The sequence below is a fragment of the Antechinus flavipes genome, chromosome 3, assembly GCF_016432865.1.
Source record: "Antechinus flavipes isolate AdamAnt ecotype Samford, QLD, Australia chromosome 3, AdamAnt_v2, whole genome shotgun sequence".
Lineage (NCBI taxonomy): Eukaryota > Metazoa > Chordata > Mammalia > Dasyuromorphia > Dasyuridae > Antechinus > Antechinus flavipes.
The window spans coordinates 523539388-523556430 of NC_067400.1; the positions used below are offsets into that span (position 1 = coordinate 523539388).

Below are 17043 nucleotides of genomic sequence, written 5' to 3' on the forward strand. Positions count from 1 at the left end.
TAATCCTGTACCTCTCTCCTTGAGTTCAATAATTAATCAACTGGTATTTGGCTCAGAATAATAGTTATTTATTATTTTACTAATTAAGTATTTATGAGAACAAGAGTCGAAATGGAAAAAAATAATAATTTTAAGACACACACAATGAACCACAAGAAAATATAGTGAAATCTGGCAGAGAAAAACCATCCTTCCCATTCCCATCTCTACTCCAAATAAGAGGCACTTCAGCAGAACTGAGCCCATATGAAGGAGTAAATATTTTTGAAACATTTTAAGACACATTTGCTATGTTTGATGAGTTGCACAAACAATATAACAGATTAAATATATTAATTTGAAAAAAATCATCCTTGTTTCTGTTAAAATTCATGGATAAAGCCAACCCCCCATATTAAAAGCCGATTAAATTCTTAAACCAAATGTTATTTATGGCAAATATTTCTCTTTCTGTCCCTGAGAATTCCCAACACTGCATTTACTATTAATTCCACTTAGAGGCTTATATAGTAACAAGGTATGTTAGAAAGATCAAAATAAGAACAGTTTTGGTGATTTTTCAAAAGCTATTTTCAACTCTGCTCCCAGATGACTGCAGATTATAAACATTTCCTTTCCACCTCACTATTTTCTGAAATAGTTCCCAGATTAGAAAATGTGCACAGCTCTAGTGAGACTTCCAGTGCTGGGTGGCAGGCAAATTGTTTCAAAGAACACAACCACACCACACATAGACAGAAGCTGATATGTAAAACATTTCTAGGAGAAAACACAAGATGCACTTTATACAAATTATTATCACTTCTAAGCAAACGAAGCATACCATCTGTTTCACACTCCACCATAGAACTGCACATATATTGAAACTCCATTTATGAAACTTCAAAGGGAAGAAGCTGTAAAAGTGAAAATAACACAAGATAGCCCTTCAAGAATTTGGATTCAGGTCTCTCTCTTTAACTAGATGCCTGTACTAGTCTCTTAAAACAGATCTTCCTTTCTGCAGTCTACCTCCTTTCTAATCCATTCCTTCAGAACACAGACAGTTTTCCTACTGGGATGCTCTGTCATTCCTATATAACGAGAACTACCATTTGGCTGAAATGACAGGAAAAGATAATGACAAATGTTGGAAGGGATGTGGGACACAAATACATTGTTGGGTGGAGTTGTGAAATGAACTAACCATTCTGGAGAGTGGAACTATGCCCAAGGAGCTATAAATCTGTGTATATCCTTTGACCCAGCAGTGCCATTATAGTATCTGTATGCCAAGGAAATCATAAAGGAGGGAAAAGGACCCACATGTGCAAAAAAGTTTGTAGCAATTCTTTTTATGGTAACAATGAATTAGAAAAGGAGTGGATGCCCATCAACTGGGGAATGGCTGAACAAGTTGTGGTATATGAAGATAATGGAACATTATTGTTCTATAAAAATAATGAATAAGCTGATTTTAGAAAGACCTGAAAAGATTTACACAAACTGATGCTGAGCAAAACAAGCAGAACCAGGAATCCATTGTACACAAGCAAGAATATATGATGATCAACTATGAAAGGTTTGATTCTTCTCAGCAGTTCAGTAATCCAAAACAATCCCAAAAGACTCTGGACAGAAAATGCCCTCTGCATCCAGAAAAAAACTATGGAGACTGAATGTAAATCAACAATACTATGTTTACTTCTTTTTTCTGCTTTTTTATGTCTCCCATAGTTTTTTCCTTTTGCTCTGATTTTTCTCTCCCAATGATTCATAAAACAATGTGTATTAAAAATAAATAAATTTACTAGAGAAAAAACCACTACAATTATAGAGTGCTTCTCAGTTTGCAAAAAAAAGCACTTTACAAATATTATCTTATTTGATTCTCACAACCATTTTTAGGGGGTAGATGCTACTGTTACTCTTATTTTACAACACGAATTCTGAGGAAATGGAAGCAGAGTGACTTGCCCATAATCACATAGCTAATAAATAGCTGAGACCACATTTGAATTCAGGTCTTCGTGTTGCTAGGACAAGAGCTCTATTCACAATACGACCTATTTGCTTCTATATTAAAAAATCTTCAGCATTGCTTCCTATTGCCTATTTCCCACTGTGGCATTCAAATCCCTCTACAACCTTGCTCCAATATGCCTTTCCAGCCTTACCTCATACTATTTTCTTTCACATCCTCTATATTTAAACCTACCCATAGTTCCTCATTTTCCTTCTGGCCCCTCCCACGTCTTTCTTTGTTCATCCTGTATGGAATAGAATATGTGGCTTCAGATGTCCTTGTCTTCAAGTCCCATCTCAGGTGTCACTTCTCCCATAAAGGTTTCCTGATCACCACTTCTGGAGGAATAACAATTACAGAATTTTGCCTGGATCTCACTTTTGCATGTATTTTACTCTCCTCTGGCTCATTTTTTACACACATCTTTCTCTCCCATTTTAATCCTAAATTCCTAGAGGACCGTTTTTTTTTTTTCCCCTCAAATATGTTGATATCTCTATATGCACACACGCAATATTTTCACCACCTAGTAAAAAGAAATGTTGAATGACTATTAGCATTTTGGGGCCTTTAAAATTTGCTCGTTTATTAGATATTCATATATGACTGTTATAGGCATTTTACTCATATTTGCTATTGTGAAAAATGACAATTTGCTGCCCTACGGCTACCTCTGAATCTGAATAACAGGCTGCCAAAGTTGAAGCCCTGACCACTATTTCCTGCTCTCTCACATCTATCCAAGCTATGGCCATCCTTTCAACATCTCTATCTCCCTCCCTCCCTTTTCATTTTGCCCTCTACAACTCATTTTATTAGCAACAAATTGACCTTTACATTAGACTCAAAAATGACTTTATACATATACTGTATTTGTTTCTGTTCCTTCCATGCTCCCCAAAGAAGGTTAACTCCTTGAGGGTAGAGACTGTTTTATTATGTCTCTGTATCTCCAACAAGTAACACAATGCTTGGAACACATAATAAAGTGCTTAATAAATGTTAATTAAAGTGAACTCCTGCCAGTATCTAAAGTCCATGGGAGCTGGGACCATCTATTTTTGATCTTCTTCAGTACCTAAAACAGTATTCTGAATATAATAGACACTTAAAATGTTCATCAAGGGAAATTATGATGGCTTCTAGAATTTCTTTCATCCTTTTTCAGGATTCTCAGTAATTCTATAAAAGGAATACAATTCTACTGCAATAACACTAATCACGGGTGCATTTTCATAACATGTATCTAATCACTCTGGAATAGACAGCTTACTTTAAGCAGTCCAAATGTTTATCATTCAAACTTATGACCTTTGATAAAGAAAAGAGATGCACAATTTACAAAAGGCTTACAACAACATTACGGAGCAGAGAACCAACATTATCTTCCTTGCTTTAGAGGAGAAAGGTTAAGTAGTTTGCTGGACATCACACGTAACTCGTGGCACAGCTAGGACTTAACCTCAGATTTTCAAGTTTCCAGCTCACTGCTTCCCTTATTTTGAGGTCATTGCAGAGGGCACAAATTTCTAAACAGGCTTTATATACTTATTCATTAAGATGAGGCCTTGTAGCAGATTCTAACTCACAATACATAGATGTTGCTACCAACATGAAGAGAGAAAGTATATATAAGAATACATTATTAGGTTTTTATTTGGGAGGATATATTTTAGTTTAGCTTAATTTGGGGTTTCCAATAAGAATTGTGGAACTTCATCTAGATCTCTCTAGATGAACATATACTCTACTTCATTCTGGATATTTGGATGCCCTCTAAGACATAAGGAATATTCTAAGTTCCTTGAAGATAGAAGCTGGCTTCTCTTGGCATCTCGTACTAGACTTTGCATAGAAGAAATGCTCACTGGGAGTTTCTTAAAAGTAAATTATTTGGGACCCAATATCTTCAAACAGAAAGTGACACAAGGCCCAGGGAGAGACAACAAAATATAACCAACAAAGAATTCTAAAGAATAAAAAAAGAATTTGCATATGGGCAGAAAGATCTATTCCAAAATACTAACAATTTAGTAATTCCTCTTATACTTTATCTGAGAGACAGTCACCTAGAAACCAACTGAACAATTATAAGTAGTCTCAATCCTGGCTAAGAGAAATTTCCTGTATTCTTCTTGTTACCACTCTTTTAGTTTTAGTTCTAATTACTGACAAATCACAGAATGTCTATGCTTTCTTCCACAAAACAGTCTAAAATATTTGAAAACAGCATTATGACTCTTTAGCCTCTTCTTCTCAGGGCTAAACTTGTTCAGAAATCCTGGTCTGAAGTGATTTGTTGAATGCATATTATTTTAGTTACTCTTCTAGGATGCTTTCAAATTTGCCATTTTTGAGGCCATTTTTAAACCATACTGTCTATAGGCCTGCTTCCTTCTTCTCTTCTCATCAGATCTCTCTCTCCTGGAACCAAGCTCTGAAAGATGAACTTCCATTTGGTTGTGGACTACCATCTCATTTCTTAGCCATCTTCGTTAGGCTACCACATGCATACTGTCTTCCAAACCTTTCCTCATAACCACTGCTTTACAATTATTGCACCTCTATATTTGCTGTCTTTCTGTTTTTGAAGGTAAATTTCTTTGAAAGGAGGGCCTATCCTGCTTGCTTCTTTAATAATTTGTAGTACTTAGGCAGAGTAAATGCTTAATAAATATTGTTTTTATGTTAAACATGGTAAAAATATATGCAAATCCAATATAGGCATACATATTTATAGAGTTATCTTGCTGCACAAGAAGAATCAGATCAAAAAGGAAGAAAAATGAGAAAAAATTCAAGTAAACAATAAAAGAAGGGAAAATGCTATGTTGTGATCCATACTCAGTTCCCACAGTTCTCACTCTGGGTGTAGATGGTTCTCTTCTCAAGATCATTGGTATTGGAATCTCATTGTTGAAAAGAACCACACCTATCATAACTGATCTTCATATAATCTTATTGTTGCCATGTACAATGATCTCCTGGTTCTGCTCATTTCACTCAGCATCAATCTCTGAAATCATCCTGCTGATCACTTCTTACAGAACAATAATATTCCATAACATTCATATATCATAACTTATTCAGTCATTCCCCAATAATGGGCATCAAGTTTCCAGTTTCTTGCCACTACAAAAAGGGTTGCCATAAACCTGTGGGTCCCTTTCCCTCCTGTAAGATTTCTTTGGGATATAAGCCCAGTAGGAACATTGCTGGATCAAAGGGTGTGCAGTTTGATAGATCTTTGTGCATAGTTCCAAATTGCTCTCCAGAATAGTAGCACTTCACAATTCCATCAATAATGTATTAATGTCCCAGTTTTCCCACATCCCCTCCAATATTCATCATTGTCTTTCCTTGTCACCTTAGCTAATCTGAGAGGTGTGTAATAGTATACCTCAGAGTTGTCTTAATTTGCATTTCTCTGACCAATAGTGATTTAGAGCACCTTTTCATATGAGTAGATACGGTTTCAATTTCTTCATCTGAAAATTGTCTGTTCACATCCTTTGACCATTTATCAATTGGAGAATGGCTTAAATTCTTATAAATTTGAGTCAATTCTCTAAATATTTTAGTGTAATATGAAATATAAATATGTTGAACCCTTGAATATAAAAATATTTCCAATTTATTGCTTCCCTTCTAATCTGCATTAATTTTGTTTGTACAAATACTTTAAAACTTATTATAATTAAAATCGTCTATTTTGGAATCAATAATGATATCCAGTTCTTCTTTGGTCACAAAATTATCCTTTGTTCTTCCAATTTGCTTATAATATCACTCTTTATGTCTAGATCACGAACCCATTTCAACCTTATCTTAGTATAGTGTTACGTGTAGGTCAATGCCTCATTTCTGCCATACTGGTTTCCAATTTTCCCAGCAATTTTTGTCAAATAGTGAGTTCTTATCCCAAAAGCTGGGGTCTTTGGGTTTGTCAAACACTAAATTGCTATAGTTATTGCCTATTTTGTTTGTTCTGTGAAACTAACCTATTCCACTGATAGATTAGCCTATTTCTTAGCCAGTACCAAATGGTTTTGTTGATTGCTGCTTTATAATATGGTTTTAGGTCCGCCACAGCAAGGCTACCTTGATTGGCATTTTTTCATTATTAATAAATGTTTTTCATATTACAATACTTTACCTAGAGCTGAACAAATATACAGAAATCACCTGACTAATGTGACAGTGGGGCTCTGACACTTTCTGACTGTGAGAATTTGGGAAAAACATCTAATTACTTTGAATCTCAGCTTCTGTAGCTGTTAAATGGTAATAATGTGCACACACAGTACCCTCAAGAGGAGTTATAATACTGAAATGCCAGTCAGTCCATTTTGTGATCCTAACCAAATACTTCACATAGCCTTAAAGCACATTAGGTTTCTCTCTTTTAAAAGTATCACCACTCATGTTTATCTTGCCCTCCACTTTAGATCTGGATCTAGAATTTCACTGGTGTTTCAAGGAACACCTGATTAGTTAAGGGTAAGACAGCCAGGATCTGTCTAAGGCGAGTTGTGAGCCCATGTTTTCTTGATTCAAACCAGGCCTCTCTCCACCTACCATGTCATGCTGCCTCCACTCAAAGGATGAACAAAACCCATCATTGTTATTCCAGAGGACCTAAGAAAATGGATACTATGTCTCACTGCTTTCTTAAGCTGTCTTTTCAGTAAGCCTAAGGAACTCATTTTTCCTCTATCATTCCAAAAATTTTCTTGTAGTCACTACTTATTCCCTCCTTTTCTGTTGGGATTCTTCTCCTGCACCTGGAATAATGGACCACGGAGAGCAAAAGGGTTTAAATAAATACTCCTTTTACTCAAACAGTATTCCATATTATTGTTCTATAAGAAATGACCAGCAGGATGAACACAGAGAGGCTTGGAGAGACTTACATGAACTGATGCTAAGTGAAATAAGCAGAACCAGGAGATCATTATACACTTCGACAACAATACTGTATGAGGATGTATTCTGATGGAAGTGGACTTCTTTGACAAATAGACCTAATTGAGTTTCAAATGATAAATGATGGACAGAAGCAGCTACACCCAAAGAAAGAATACTGGGAAACGAATGTGAACTATTTGCATTTTTGTTTTTCTTCCCGGGTTATTTTTACTTTCTGAATCCAATTCTCCCTGTACAACAAGAGAGCTGTTCAGTTCTGCAAACATATATTGTATTTAGGATATTCTGCAATATATCTAACAAAGATAGGACTGCTTGCCATTTAGGGGAGGGGGTGGAGGGAGGGAGGGGAAAAATCGGAACAGAAGCGAGTACAAGGGATAATGTTGTAAAAAAAATTACCCTGGCATGGATTCTGTCAATATAAAGTTATTATTAAATAAAATAAAATAAGATATAAACAAAAAAACAAAAAAAACAAAACAAAAAAAAAAAACAGTATTTCAATGCCTTCAGATAGAAGTATTTTTCAAGGGAGTTCAGAAAGAGTTCACAGAAGAAAAACAAACAAATGCCACAGGAAGATTAAAAAAGGTCCACAAGGCATCTCAAAACTTCTTATACCTGTCTTGCTCCAAAGGACCCATAGCTGGGTCCTCTATAATTTTACATGAGGACAGTGCTAACCCCAATGGTTTCCACCACAGCTTCCTAGATCACCACAGTCCAAGGCTGAATTTGTAGGAATCAGGGAAATTAGCTCATGCCTCTCTGATATGTAGCCCATATTACCTTCTGTTGCAAGGGGAAAGCTATTTAAATTTACCTGGAAGCATCTGCGCCTGCTCTGATTCAAATACTCTTCATTTCTTCCTCATTTTACTGAATTCATCCCCCTTATACAAAATCTACCTACTTTAGGAAGGCTTTCTTGGCCCTCCTCATTCTTCCACCTCACAAAGTACCTGTCTGCACCTCTTTTATGCAATTTGGCAATATCTAGAAATGTCATACTCTCCAATTAGTCTAAACTTCATTAAGAGCAATGAATTTACCAAAACTTAGTATCTCTCAAAGTCCTCTATGGAGGCAATGAATAAATGCCTACTGAATTATTGCTGAAATGGAAGAAGATAGGGAATCATGGAGAGGTTTTTGTTATTAGTTCAATAAAATGTTTTTTACTTAAAATAAGTTTTAACACATTCATATGCTTTATAATAAAACCTATGAAAGAGAAAACTAATGAGAAGATCAGACTACATGGTTTCAGAGCTAATATTTGTTTTGACAGTGTGCTTTCTGAGTTCTAGTACATCATTTGGCACATAGTGTTTAATAAATTTCTAACTCCTTCTACTCTCTCCCCAATTTTTAATTCTATAATTCTTCATATGAGTAATCCATCCAATATCATACTTTTTGGTAAAGGCTTCTGGAAGGTTAAAATTGAACTATATGCCTATGTGTATCCCTTCTTACAAGGTCCCCCACATAACAGGCATAGCAGAAATATTTGATTAACTTTAGAGTAAGAAGAATTTTTTTTTTTTAAAAAGGAACAGACTGAATCATCAAATTTAAAATCCCATTACATTAACAAAATAATGCCTAGTACCAGGAATCTTTGAAGGCAAGAGCAGAAGTGATACTTCTACAACAGTAATAAAAGATGGCAGATACTGTTTTACTGTCCAAAAGCAAAATTTGACATGAACTGTGAAATTTAGATAATCAGATTTGGCCCCTGAATGTCATTTTTAATAAATTTCTATTTATTTTGTTTTCATTTACATTTCCTTGACAAAAAGTTTAAACCTGCATGAGCTTTTTTCTAGTGGATTCTATGTCTTCACTAATCATTAATCAGGTCAAGATTTGAAAAAGGTTTTAAAGGCAAGAAATTTTTTTTTAAAAATGATCTCATACTTCAAAAATAAGAATATAACATTACTTACATAAGTATCTGCTACACTATGATATGGTCCCTCCTTTTAAAAACCATATCTGTGATTTTATAGATTCTTATCCTCTAATAATTTTTTATCTAGTAGGGGAAATAAGAAATGAGGGAGTAAGGAAGGCAGGGAAGAAGAGGAAGAAGGGGAGAAAAGGGACAAGTTTTCTGAATTCTCATCTGTACTATTTACCTCTTAGGATTGCTGAAACAAATATACTTTGTAAACTATAAATAATATGATATCAATACTATTAACAATAAAATATGTTATTTTGGTTAAAATATAAATAACTCTTAAACATATGATTTACATCAAATGGAAAGTTACCCAATCTGCCAGACTGGCTATGTCTATCTTAAGCATAAAACACACAGGTAGGAATGGGGGAGAAGGGCAAATGTTGGGGGAAAGTTCTAGAAAAAGGGAGAGGGAAAGTGAGAAAAATATAGAGAAGAGAAAGAGAGAGACAGAGAGAGATGAAAAAAGGGACAGAAAGAGAAAGGAAATGATGATGTAAAAAGGAAAGAGAGAATTAATAGAATATGAACACCAAAGATAACCAAATGAAGTGCCAAGAGAACTCCAGGAAGCAAGAGATCACTTTTGATTTGGGTAAAATCAGGAAAACCTTCATAAAGAATATCCATTTGAATTGTACTTTGAAAACTTAGCAGAATTTAAACAAAAATATTGACTATTCTCATTTGGCTGGACTACACAGTAAAATTTAAAAGCCCATGTGTATTATTCAGTTAAAAGAACGAGGTCACAATTTCCAAAAAAATCACCTTACCGGATTGTAAACTGAAGCAGCTCCTGAGTGCCCTGAGGATCAAGATGCTGAAGATTATATACCCTTTCTAGGCTTTGCTGTAGAAATTGCTGAGAAGGGTCTTCATGTGGTGTGATGCTTGGGGAAACAGGAGATGACAGTAGTTTTCTACCTGGCAACTAAGCAAACAAACATCCACAAAATCATGGATCAAGCTAGAAAGGACTTCAGAGATTATCTGATAGTTATAGGTAATAAACCTGGCTCAGAGAGGTGAATTTAGCTGCTAATGGATAAGAGGTACCAAATAACAGAGCTAGGATACAAACCCAGGTCTGCCAAGTCCAAATCTACTCTTTATTCCACTATATTCTATTACTTATGTGTAGTTCTGGAACTATTCTTTTAAAACAAAGCAGGGGAAGGGTTAAATATTATTAAAAAACCAACCAAACAAACAAAAAACCCAGAATCTGGTTTGTCCTTTAAAGAAATGCCCTGAAAATTATGATCACCTTTTCCTACAGTAACTGACATGCTTTTAAAAAAAAGGTCTAAATACCCAAATGGATTATAGGCTTGGTAGTGACTCACATCAATAGCCTTTCCATGTCTTAGTAGATAGTTTAAAGAATTATTGCTTCAAAAACATAAAAAACATCACCTAGCAATCAAGCTTCTCTGAATTTAGCTCATTTAGTCTTTGGAGGACACAGTCTATTGCTAAGATCAGCTTCAAGCTTTTCTAGCTACATGAGACCAGCAAGAGTTTATGGTTTCTGGCTGAACTTCTGAGATACCTCCATAATACAAGGAAGCAAAAAAGAGATTTAGGGAGACTTTCATTTAATAGTATTATGATGTTTATAAAGAATAACAATGTATCACAAGATGTGAGGGAATGCTGGCCTTAAAGCCAGGCCATGAGACCCTGGGAAAGTGACTGATTTTTCTACCCAATGACCCAGACAACTGTCTAAGCCAGTAATTGTGGAAGCACTTACTTCTTGGGTAGAAGAGTATGTGTACTTGGAATTCCCTGCAATTACAAAATCGACTTCATGCAGATAAATAGATATTACTAATTACCTTCCCATCTTCATAGGTCTATTTTCTCTCCCTATCATCATCACCTTATATCTTATTTGATTTTTCACTTTATCTGAATGATTTATTTCTAAACTTTGAATATGAAACAAGATATAAAGAACCGTGTCAGAGGAGGACAATCAGAAGTCTTTGCTGTAATAAGCCATGATGTAATTCAGAACTTAAAATACCATCAATACACACAGACCTTTTTCTCACCCTCTATAATATCAAATAAAGTATAGTGAAGAGAAAGATTTTTTTTCTTTAGAAACAAACTGGTTTAAATCTCAAATTAAGTATGATTTTATTTTTTCCTATTTACTTAAAAGAAAAACCAAAGAACCCCAAATTGGCCCAAGGAGATTTTTAGCATACTCTCAAAGCAGGAACAAGGTGAGAAAGACTGTCACGGAGGTAAGCATAGTGTCTGAAGGTATGATCTGAAAACAGTGCAGGCATGGTGGGACAGGTTTCAGCAGCATTGAAGATAAGAACCAATACAGCAATATCTGACATAGATTGTTAAGTGAAAATCCTTCAATGTCAAAAAGGAAAAGTGAGACAAACTTGGTGGGCATTCTACATAAAAGGACATAATAAAAACTCCATCTAATTTACATAATCTTTGAAAGAAACACTCCCCATTAATTATCAAATGAGTACATTTTAAAATGAGACCAGGGACCAGAGATTTCTTAGTTCTTTCTTATAACATACAAAGTAAACTAAATTATCCTCAAAGTAATATTATTAGTAATTAAATCAGAGATATATATATTTAAAAGACCCTTTCAGACCAAGTCATACAGCCCTCTAAGGAAACTGAAACTTATTCCAATACTGTTTGAACACTTTAAAAAGTTCTTTCTTCAAAGCAATCTAGAGTGCAAGTAGTACAAGGAAGCCAAAATTCAAAGAAGGTAAATAATTTGCCAAAAATTACACAGTTGGTTAAATGGCAGAGTTCCAGCTGTGCCCAAGTCCCCCATCTCTAAATCCAGTGATCTCACACCTCTTGTCACATCATGCTGCATCCAAGCACTATAGTTAGTATGACAGAGTGCCAAGGCTGCTAAGGACTGCAGAAGTCTTTTGGTCCAATTCTCTGCCTGAGAGATCACCATCCAGCCTTTGCTTGAACACCCCCAAGCTTCCCTGACAGAGCTTTTAGAAAGCTCAAGCTCTGGCATCATCTGAAGGAAGGCCAAAATCATCTCAGGGCTGTAGCCAAAGGACAGTCGAGGCCCAAGTGGCCATCATGTTCCTTGTGATCACACCATGTAAAATTCCCTGAGCTACACCCACACAGCATGAAGGCAGTCAGTTCTAGAATTTCAGGTCCACACAGGTGTTTAGATCTAACATCTTCATCCTTCACATTAAGAACCTGAAGCCCTGTTAAGTGAAGTGACTTCCTGGATCCCACATGCACTAAGTAGTATAATCAGGATGGTGGTAGCTCATTAGCACTTTTCTGCACATCCTGGTCCTTCCTTCTTATAAACTCATCCTTTTAGCCGTAGGGAGACCAACTCAGATACTATGGATGCATCAAAGCAAGACCATTTTCACTGCTCTATTGATGGCATATTACCACTACAGCTCTTGTTTAACATAAGTGGATGCTTGACATTTACCCCACGACCACTCTTAATAAAGTAATATAGTAGAATAAAACAAAAAACACTAAAACACTAAACCCATGTCAAGAGATCCAAATTCAAATCCCAGCTCTAACTTACTAGGTATGTGACCATAGGCAAGTCTAAATCTTTTTGGATCCTCAGTTTACTCATTTGTAAAGAGGATTAATATTTGCATCATCTGCTTCACAGAATTGTAAGAAAATGGTAAAATAATAAGCATGCTATCATTATTATTAAGAACAAATTATACTTTTTGTTAAACTATGTAATCCATAAGAATGAAGATGAAAAATATTCTTTCATTTGAGGAAATATAAAGAAAATTAGCAGTGCCTGCCTTAAGCACAAAGGATACAGGCTGGGTCATCCATATCAGGTTCAGCAGTATCAAAGAATGGATGTGTACTAAGGAGGTCTGGGACGAGGGGAAGTACCAATGTTGGATGTCTACCTCCCAGAAACTTCAAACATCTGAAAAACACATGTATAATGATCCATTATAATCAACAAACATTCATTAGGCATCTACTACTAGTATTAAGAACTGTCCTAGTTCCAATGGTCTTGTGATGAAGAGAGCCATCTGCACCCAGAAAGAGAATCGTGGGGACTGTATGTGGGTCACAAAAGTATTTTCACTTTTTGTTGCTTGCTTGCTTTTTGTTTTCCTTCTCATTTTTTTCCTTTTTGATCTGATTTTTCTTGTGCAGCATGATAATTGTAGAAATATGTATAGAAGAACTGCACATGTTTAACATGTTGGATTACTTGCCATCTAGGGGTAAGGAGTAGGGAGGGAAAAAAACTTTGAAACACGTGCTTTTGCAAGGGTGACTGTTGAAAATTATCTGTGCATATGTTTTGAAAATTAAAAGCTTTAATAAATAATAATAATAATAATAATAATAATAAAAAGAATTGTCCTAGAAATAATGGTAGCTACCATGGATAAAATACTGTTCCTATTCATAAGAACTTTAAATTCTATTTTTAATCAATCTGAAATGATTACCATGGTTCAATCTCTCTTACCCACTTTAGGCTATCAGAGATAGAAATCACTTAAATTAACCCATACCTAAATCCTTCCTAAAGCAGTATCCTTGATAGGTGGTTGTAATATTCTTCTCTAAAATATAATGTTTTCTGGGAGCAGGTTTCTTGGGGGACTTCTGGAGGAAGCCTTAGTTTCAGTTCAGAGTAATCACCCCAAATGCAGCCAGAGATTAAAGTCCAAATCCTTTATTGTTTCCTTCAAAATCTTGTATCTTTTCCTGGGGACCAGTTAGTTTTAATAGAGGCCTCTCTCTCCTTGGTTATGAGAGCTCCTGCTGAGAGTCCTTTGCCTCTGCCAGCTTCAGCCTCTAGCTCCCTCTGAATGAGCTTCTAGTGGGCTTCTGTGTCTGGCCCTGAGAGCTCCTTGCTTATATGCTGTACACTGAGTACACACCCATCATTACACCACTAGGAAACCATTATTTGTTATAGAATTAAATCAATGCTAAACTAGATTTAATCACTGTCTCCTCAATTCCACTTACTTAGCACCTTGCAAGAATCCTAACAGGTGGTCATTCAACCTTTGCTAAGATGGAGCATCCACTATATTTCTTGAAATAGCTCATTTTGCTGATATATAACTCTCTTAAGTTCTTCCTCATAATAAGCCACATATCACACTCTTGTAACTTATCCCTACTTAATCTACTTAATTCCTCTAGGATCAAACAGAATAAGCCTAGCCCTCATCCTGCCAAATGAAAACAGTTTAAATATTGTTTATCATAATTATGTTTCATCTCAGAAATTCCTTCAACTGATCATCAAATGTCACTGTTTTAAGATTCTCTCCTGATCCGACTGCTCTATAACCAATCTGGCAGCATTGCTCGTAAAATATGAAACTTAGAAAAAACAATAGAATAACTTATTATTATCTTCCTTATTATCATAATTCATACAATATGTTTTTATTCATGAGAAAAGATGAAAATTAAATAACAGAAATTATCAAATGTATTCTTTGGTGATAGTATGGCTTAAATGTATTCTATGGTGATAGATTCGTTTCATGACTATTTTTAACAAAATACTCAGATCAAATGCCTACATAAGTTATAGTCTGTGCTTAGATAGAAACCAGAATACAGGCAAAATAGCCAGAAGCCAGATACCAAAATCTTACCTCAAAGTCACTGACTCATTTTCTCTTGGTTTCAACCTTCCAATTTACATTTTATACAATATCCCTTCAATTTTTAGCACCACTTCTTTATTTTTAAAAAATAATGCCTTTGTGATGTTTTATAGAAAACTCATTTAAGTATTTGAAGTGGAAAACCATATATTTTATATTTGAAAGGCTCTGAGGCATGAAATCCTAAAATTGTGGACCTTCATCATGCCTGGTGGTAACAAAACTTCTCAAATCTGTCCTCTCCTCTCTTCTCTTATTACCACTATTTAAACTGAGGCCCTCATTATCTCTTACCTGTACTATATATAGTAATAACCTCTTTCTGGTCTCTGTGATTCTAAACTCTCTCCATTCTAGCCTTCATTCAGCTGATAAAACAATCTTCCCAATGCCCAAGGGACTGACCATGTCATTTCTCTGTTTAAAAACCTTTATTAACTCCTTATTATACATAATAGGTTATAAACTCCACAGCTGAACACAACTTCACTTCAATTACTCCCTTTAACAACTTTTTATTCAAGACAAAAGAAGCTACTTACTATTTCCCATTCTGCCCTGTCCAGCTTTCTAGACTGTATTTTTGGGATTTCTCAGAATTTTGGGAATTCTCCATTTGGGAACTGACTCCATCTTGTAACTCAATTCTGGATTTAGTGAAGTTACCTTTCTATTAGTTTATGAGTCTAGTCCAATTTCTGTCTTGTGAGAAAACTTTATTCAACTGGGAGAACCGTGAGAATACTTTATTACATTGTTTAAACCTAATCTTGTCTGGCTGGGAAACTGGACTACCTCTATCCTTAACATCTAAAGACCTAGGTTTTGACTAGAAACCCAATTAGATCCCAAGACTGATGCAAGGAATTTTTTCATAATTATACTTCTCAAGCAAGTGACATATTTTATCTGAAAACTGATATAACACTGGACACTTACTTTGATTGAACACTAAGCGGAATGACACCTCTTTCTCTGATTTCAGGGAACCATATCTGTCCAAATAATCTTTTCTTCAATTATGAGTCAGATTATCTAAGTTTGTATCCTGGTTTATATTTTGTTAATTGTTTTCTTTCAATGCACAAAAATCTATCTCCTCCTGTACTCGGAGTCCAGTGCCAGCACCTGGTCCTGATTTGTTATGCAATTGGCATGCATTGCTTACTAAATCAATATGCTCGGAACTCAAATCTTTGTTTCTTTAGTTATTTCAATCAATCTTTATGTTACACATAACTTTTTAATATGGATTTCATTCCATCTACGCCTGTTCAAATCATTCCCTTCTTTCAAGGATCAATTCAGATTATAGTTCTTCCTTGAAGCTCTCCTTAATTATCCCCAAGTGATGCCTCTTTTATTTCATATTTGTAGAACTGTTTACTATATTACCTAGACCTAGTTTACTAATTTTAGTGTATATCAGTTTTATCACTTGTAAAATGACTACAATATTTGCAAACCAGATCAAAAAGCTGCTGTGGGGAAGAAAAGAAAAAAAGAGTTTTGCAAACCTTAAAAAGTCACAGAAGGGAAACAAATACAATGCCCATTTTAGGTTATATTCAGATTTCACTTAAGATTTGGTATGAAAAGTCAAAACTCTCTATTTGGATAAATAAACATGGCAAACTACAGATTATTTTATCTTAAGTGAACAAATTAAAAAAAAAAGAAAAGAAAAGAAACGGACTTACTTCCATATAGATTCTCTATCTGTTGGGTACTTAGCTAAATTCTTCAGAAGCTCAACCAGTGCAAGATGGATCCCTTCTTTGGTTGACACATTTGTATAACACAGCAGTTCATGAAGAGCCTCTCGAATATCTCGTGAGGAATCCTTTTTAAAAGATGAACATTAAAGATACTCATGTTAAACAAGATGACCAAACAGTATTATTAGACCATTTATTTAGTGCTGAAAGTGACCTTGGAAGCTTCTAGTCCAATCTCCTCATTTTACAGATGAAAAAATTGTTACTTGCAAAGATTAAGTTACTTTCCCAAGGTCACAAGGCAGTTAAGTGACAGCAGTGGAATCTGAACTCAGGTCCTCTTACTCCAAATCCAGCATAATTCCAACTGTACCAAGCTATATTTCTTAAGCCAGCAGACTAAAAGTATATCCAACTTCTCAATATGTTAGGTTTACAAGTATCTCTCATGTCCCTTCCAGCTCTAAATCTATGATCCTATAGTCACTGAAGAAGGACCGCAGAAATCATTTGATCCAACTTATACCAGAAGTGTGAAAATGTGAAAAGTCCAACAGTCGCAAAGTTTCAGAGCTGAAAGAGGCTTCAAAACCCAGAAAACAGCAAAACAGAACATCTAGAATAAATAAACCATGATGATTTAATACAAGGATCTGATTTTATTAATATGACTATGCTTTAGAGCAGGGGTCCTCAAACTATGGCCCGAGGGCCAGATGCGGC

General features: G+C 35.2%; 1 protein-coding gene across 2 annotated transcripts in view; it reads right to left on the reverse strand.

The window, feature by feature from the left end:
* The window catches only part of INTS4 (integrator complex subunit 4), a 92523-nt gene that overhangs the window by 37944 nt on the left and 37536 nt on the right, over nucleotides 1–17043 (reverse strand). For both annotated transcript variants that reach the window (XM_051987201.1, XM_051987202.1), the window contains 4 exons: nucleotides 16303–16445; nucleotides 12761–12876; nucleotides 11135–11268; nucleotides 9689–9846 (listed from right to left, as the gene is read on the reverse strand). In XM_051987201.1, coding sequence (XP_051843161.1) covers nucleotides 9689–9846; nucleotides 11135–11268; nucleotides 12761–12876; nucleotides 16303–16445 — 551 coding nt within the window. The remainder of the gene's footprint in view (nucleotides 1–9688; nucleotides 9847–11134; nucleotides 11269–12760; nucleotides 12877–16302; nucleotides 16446–17043) is intronic.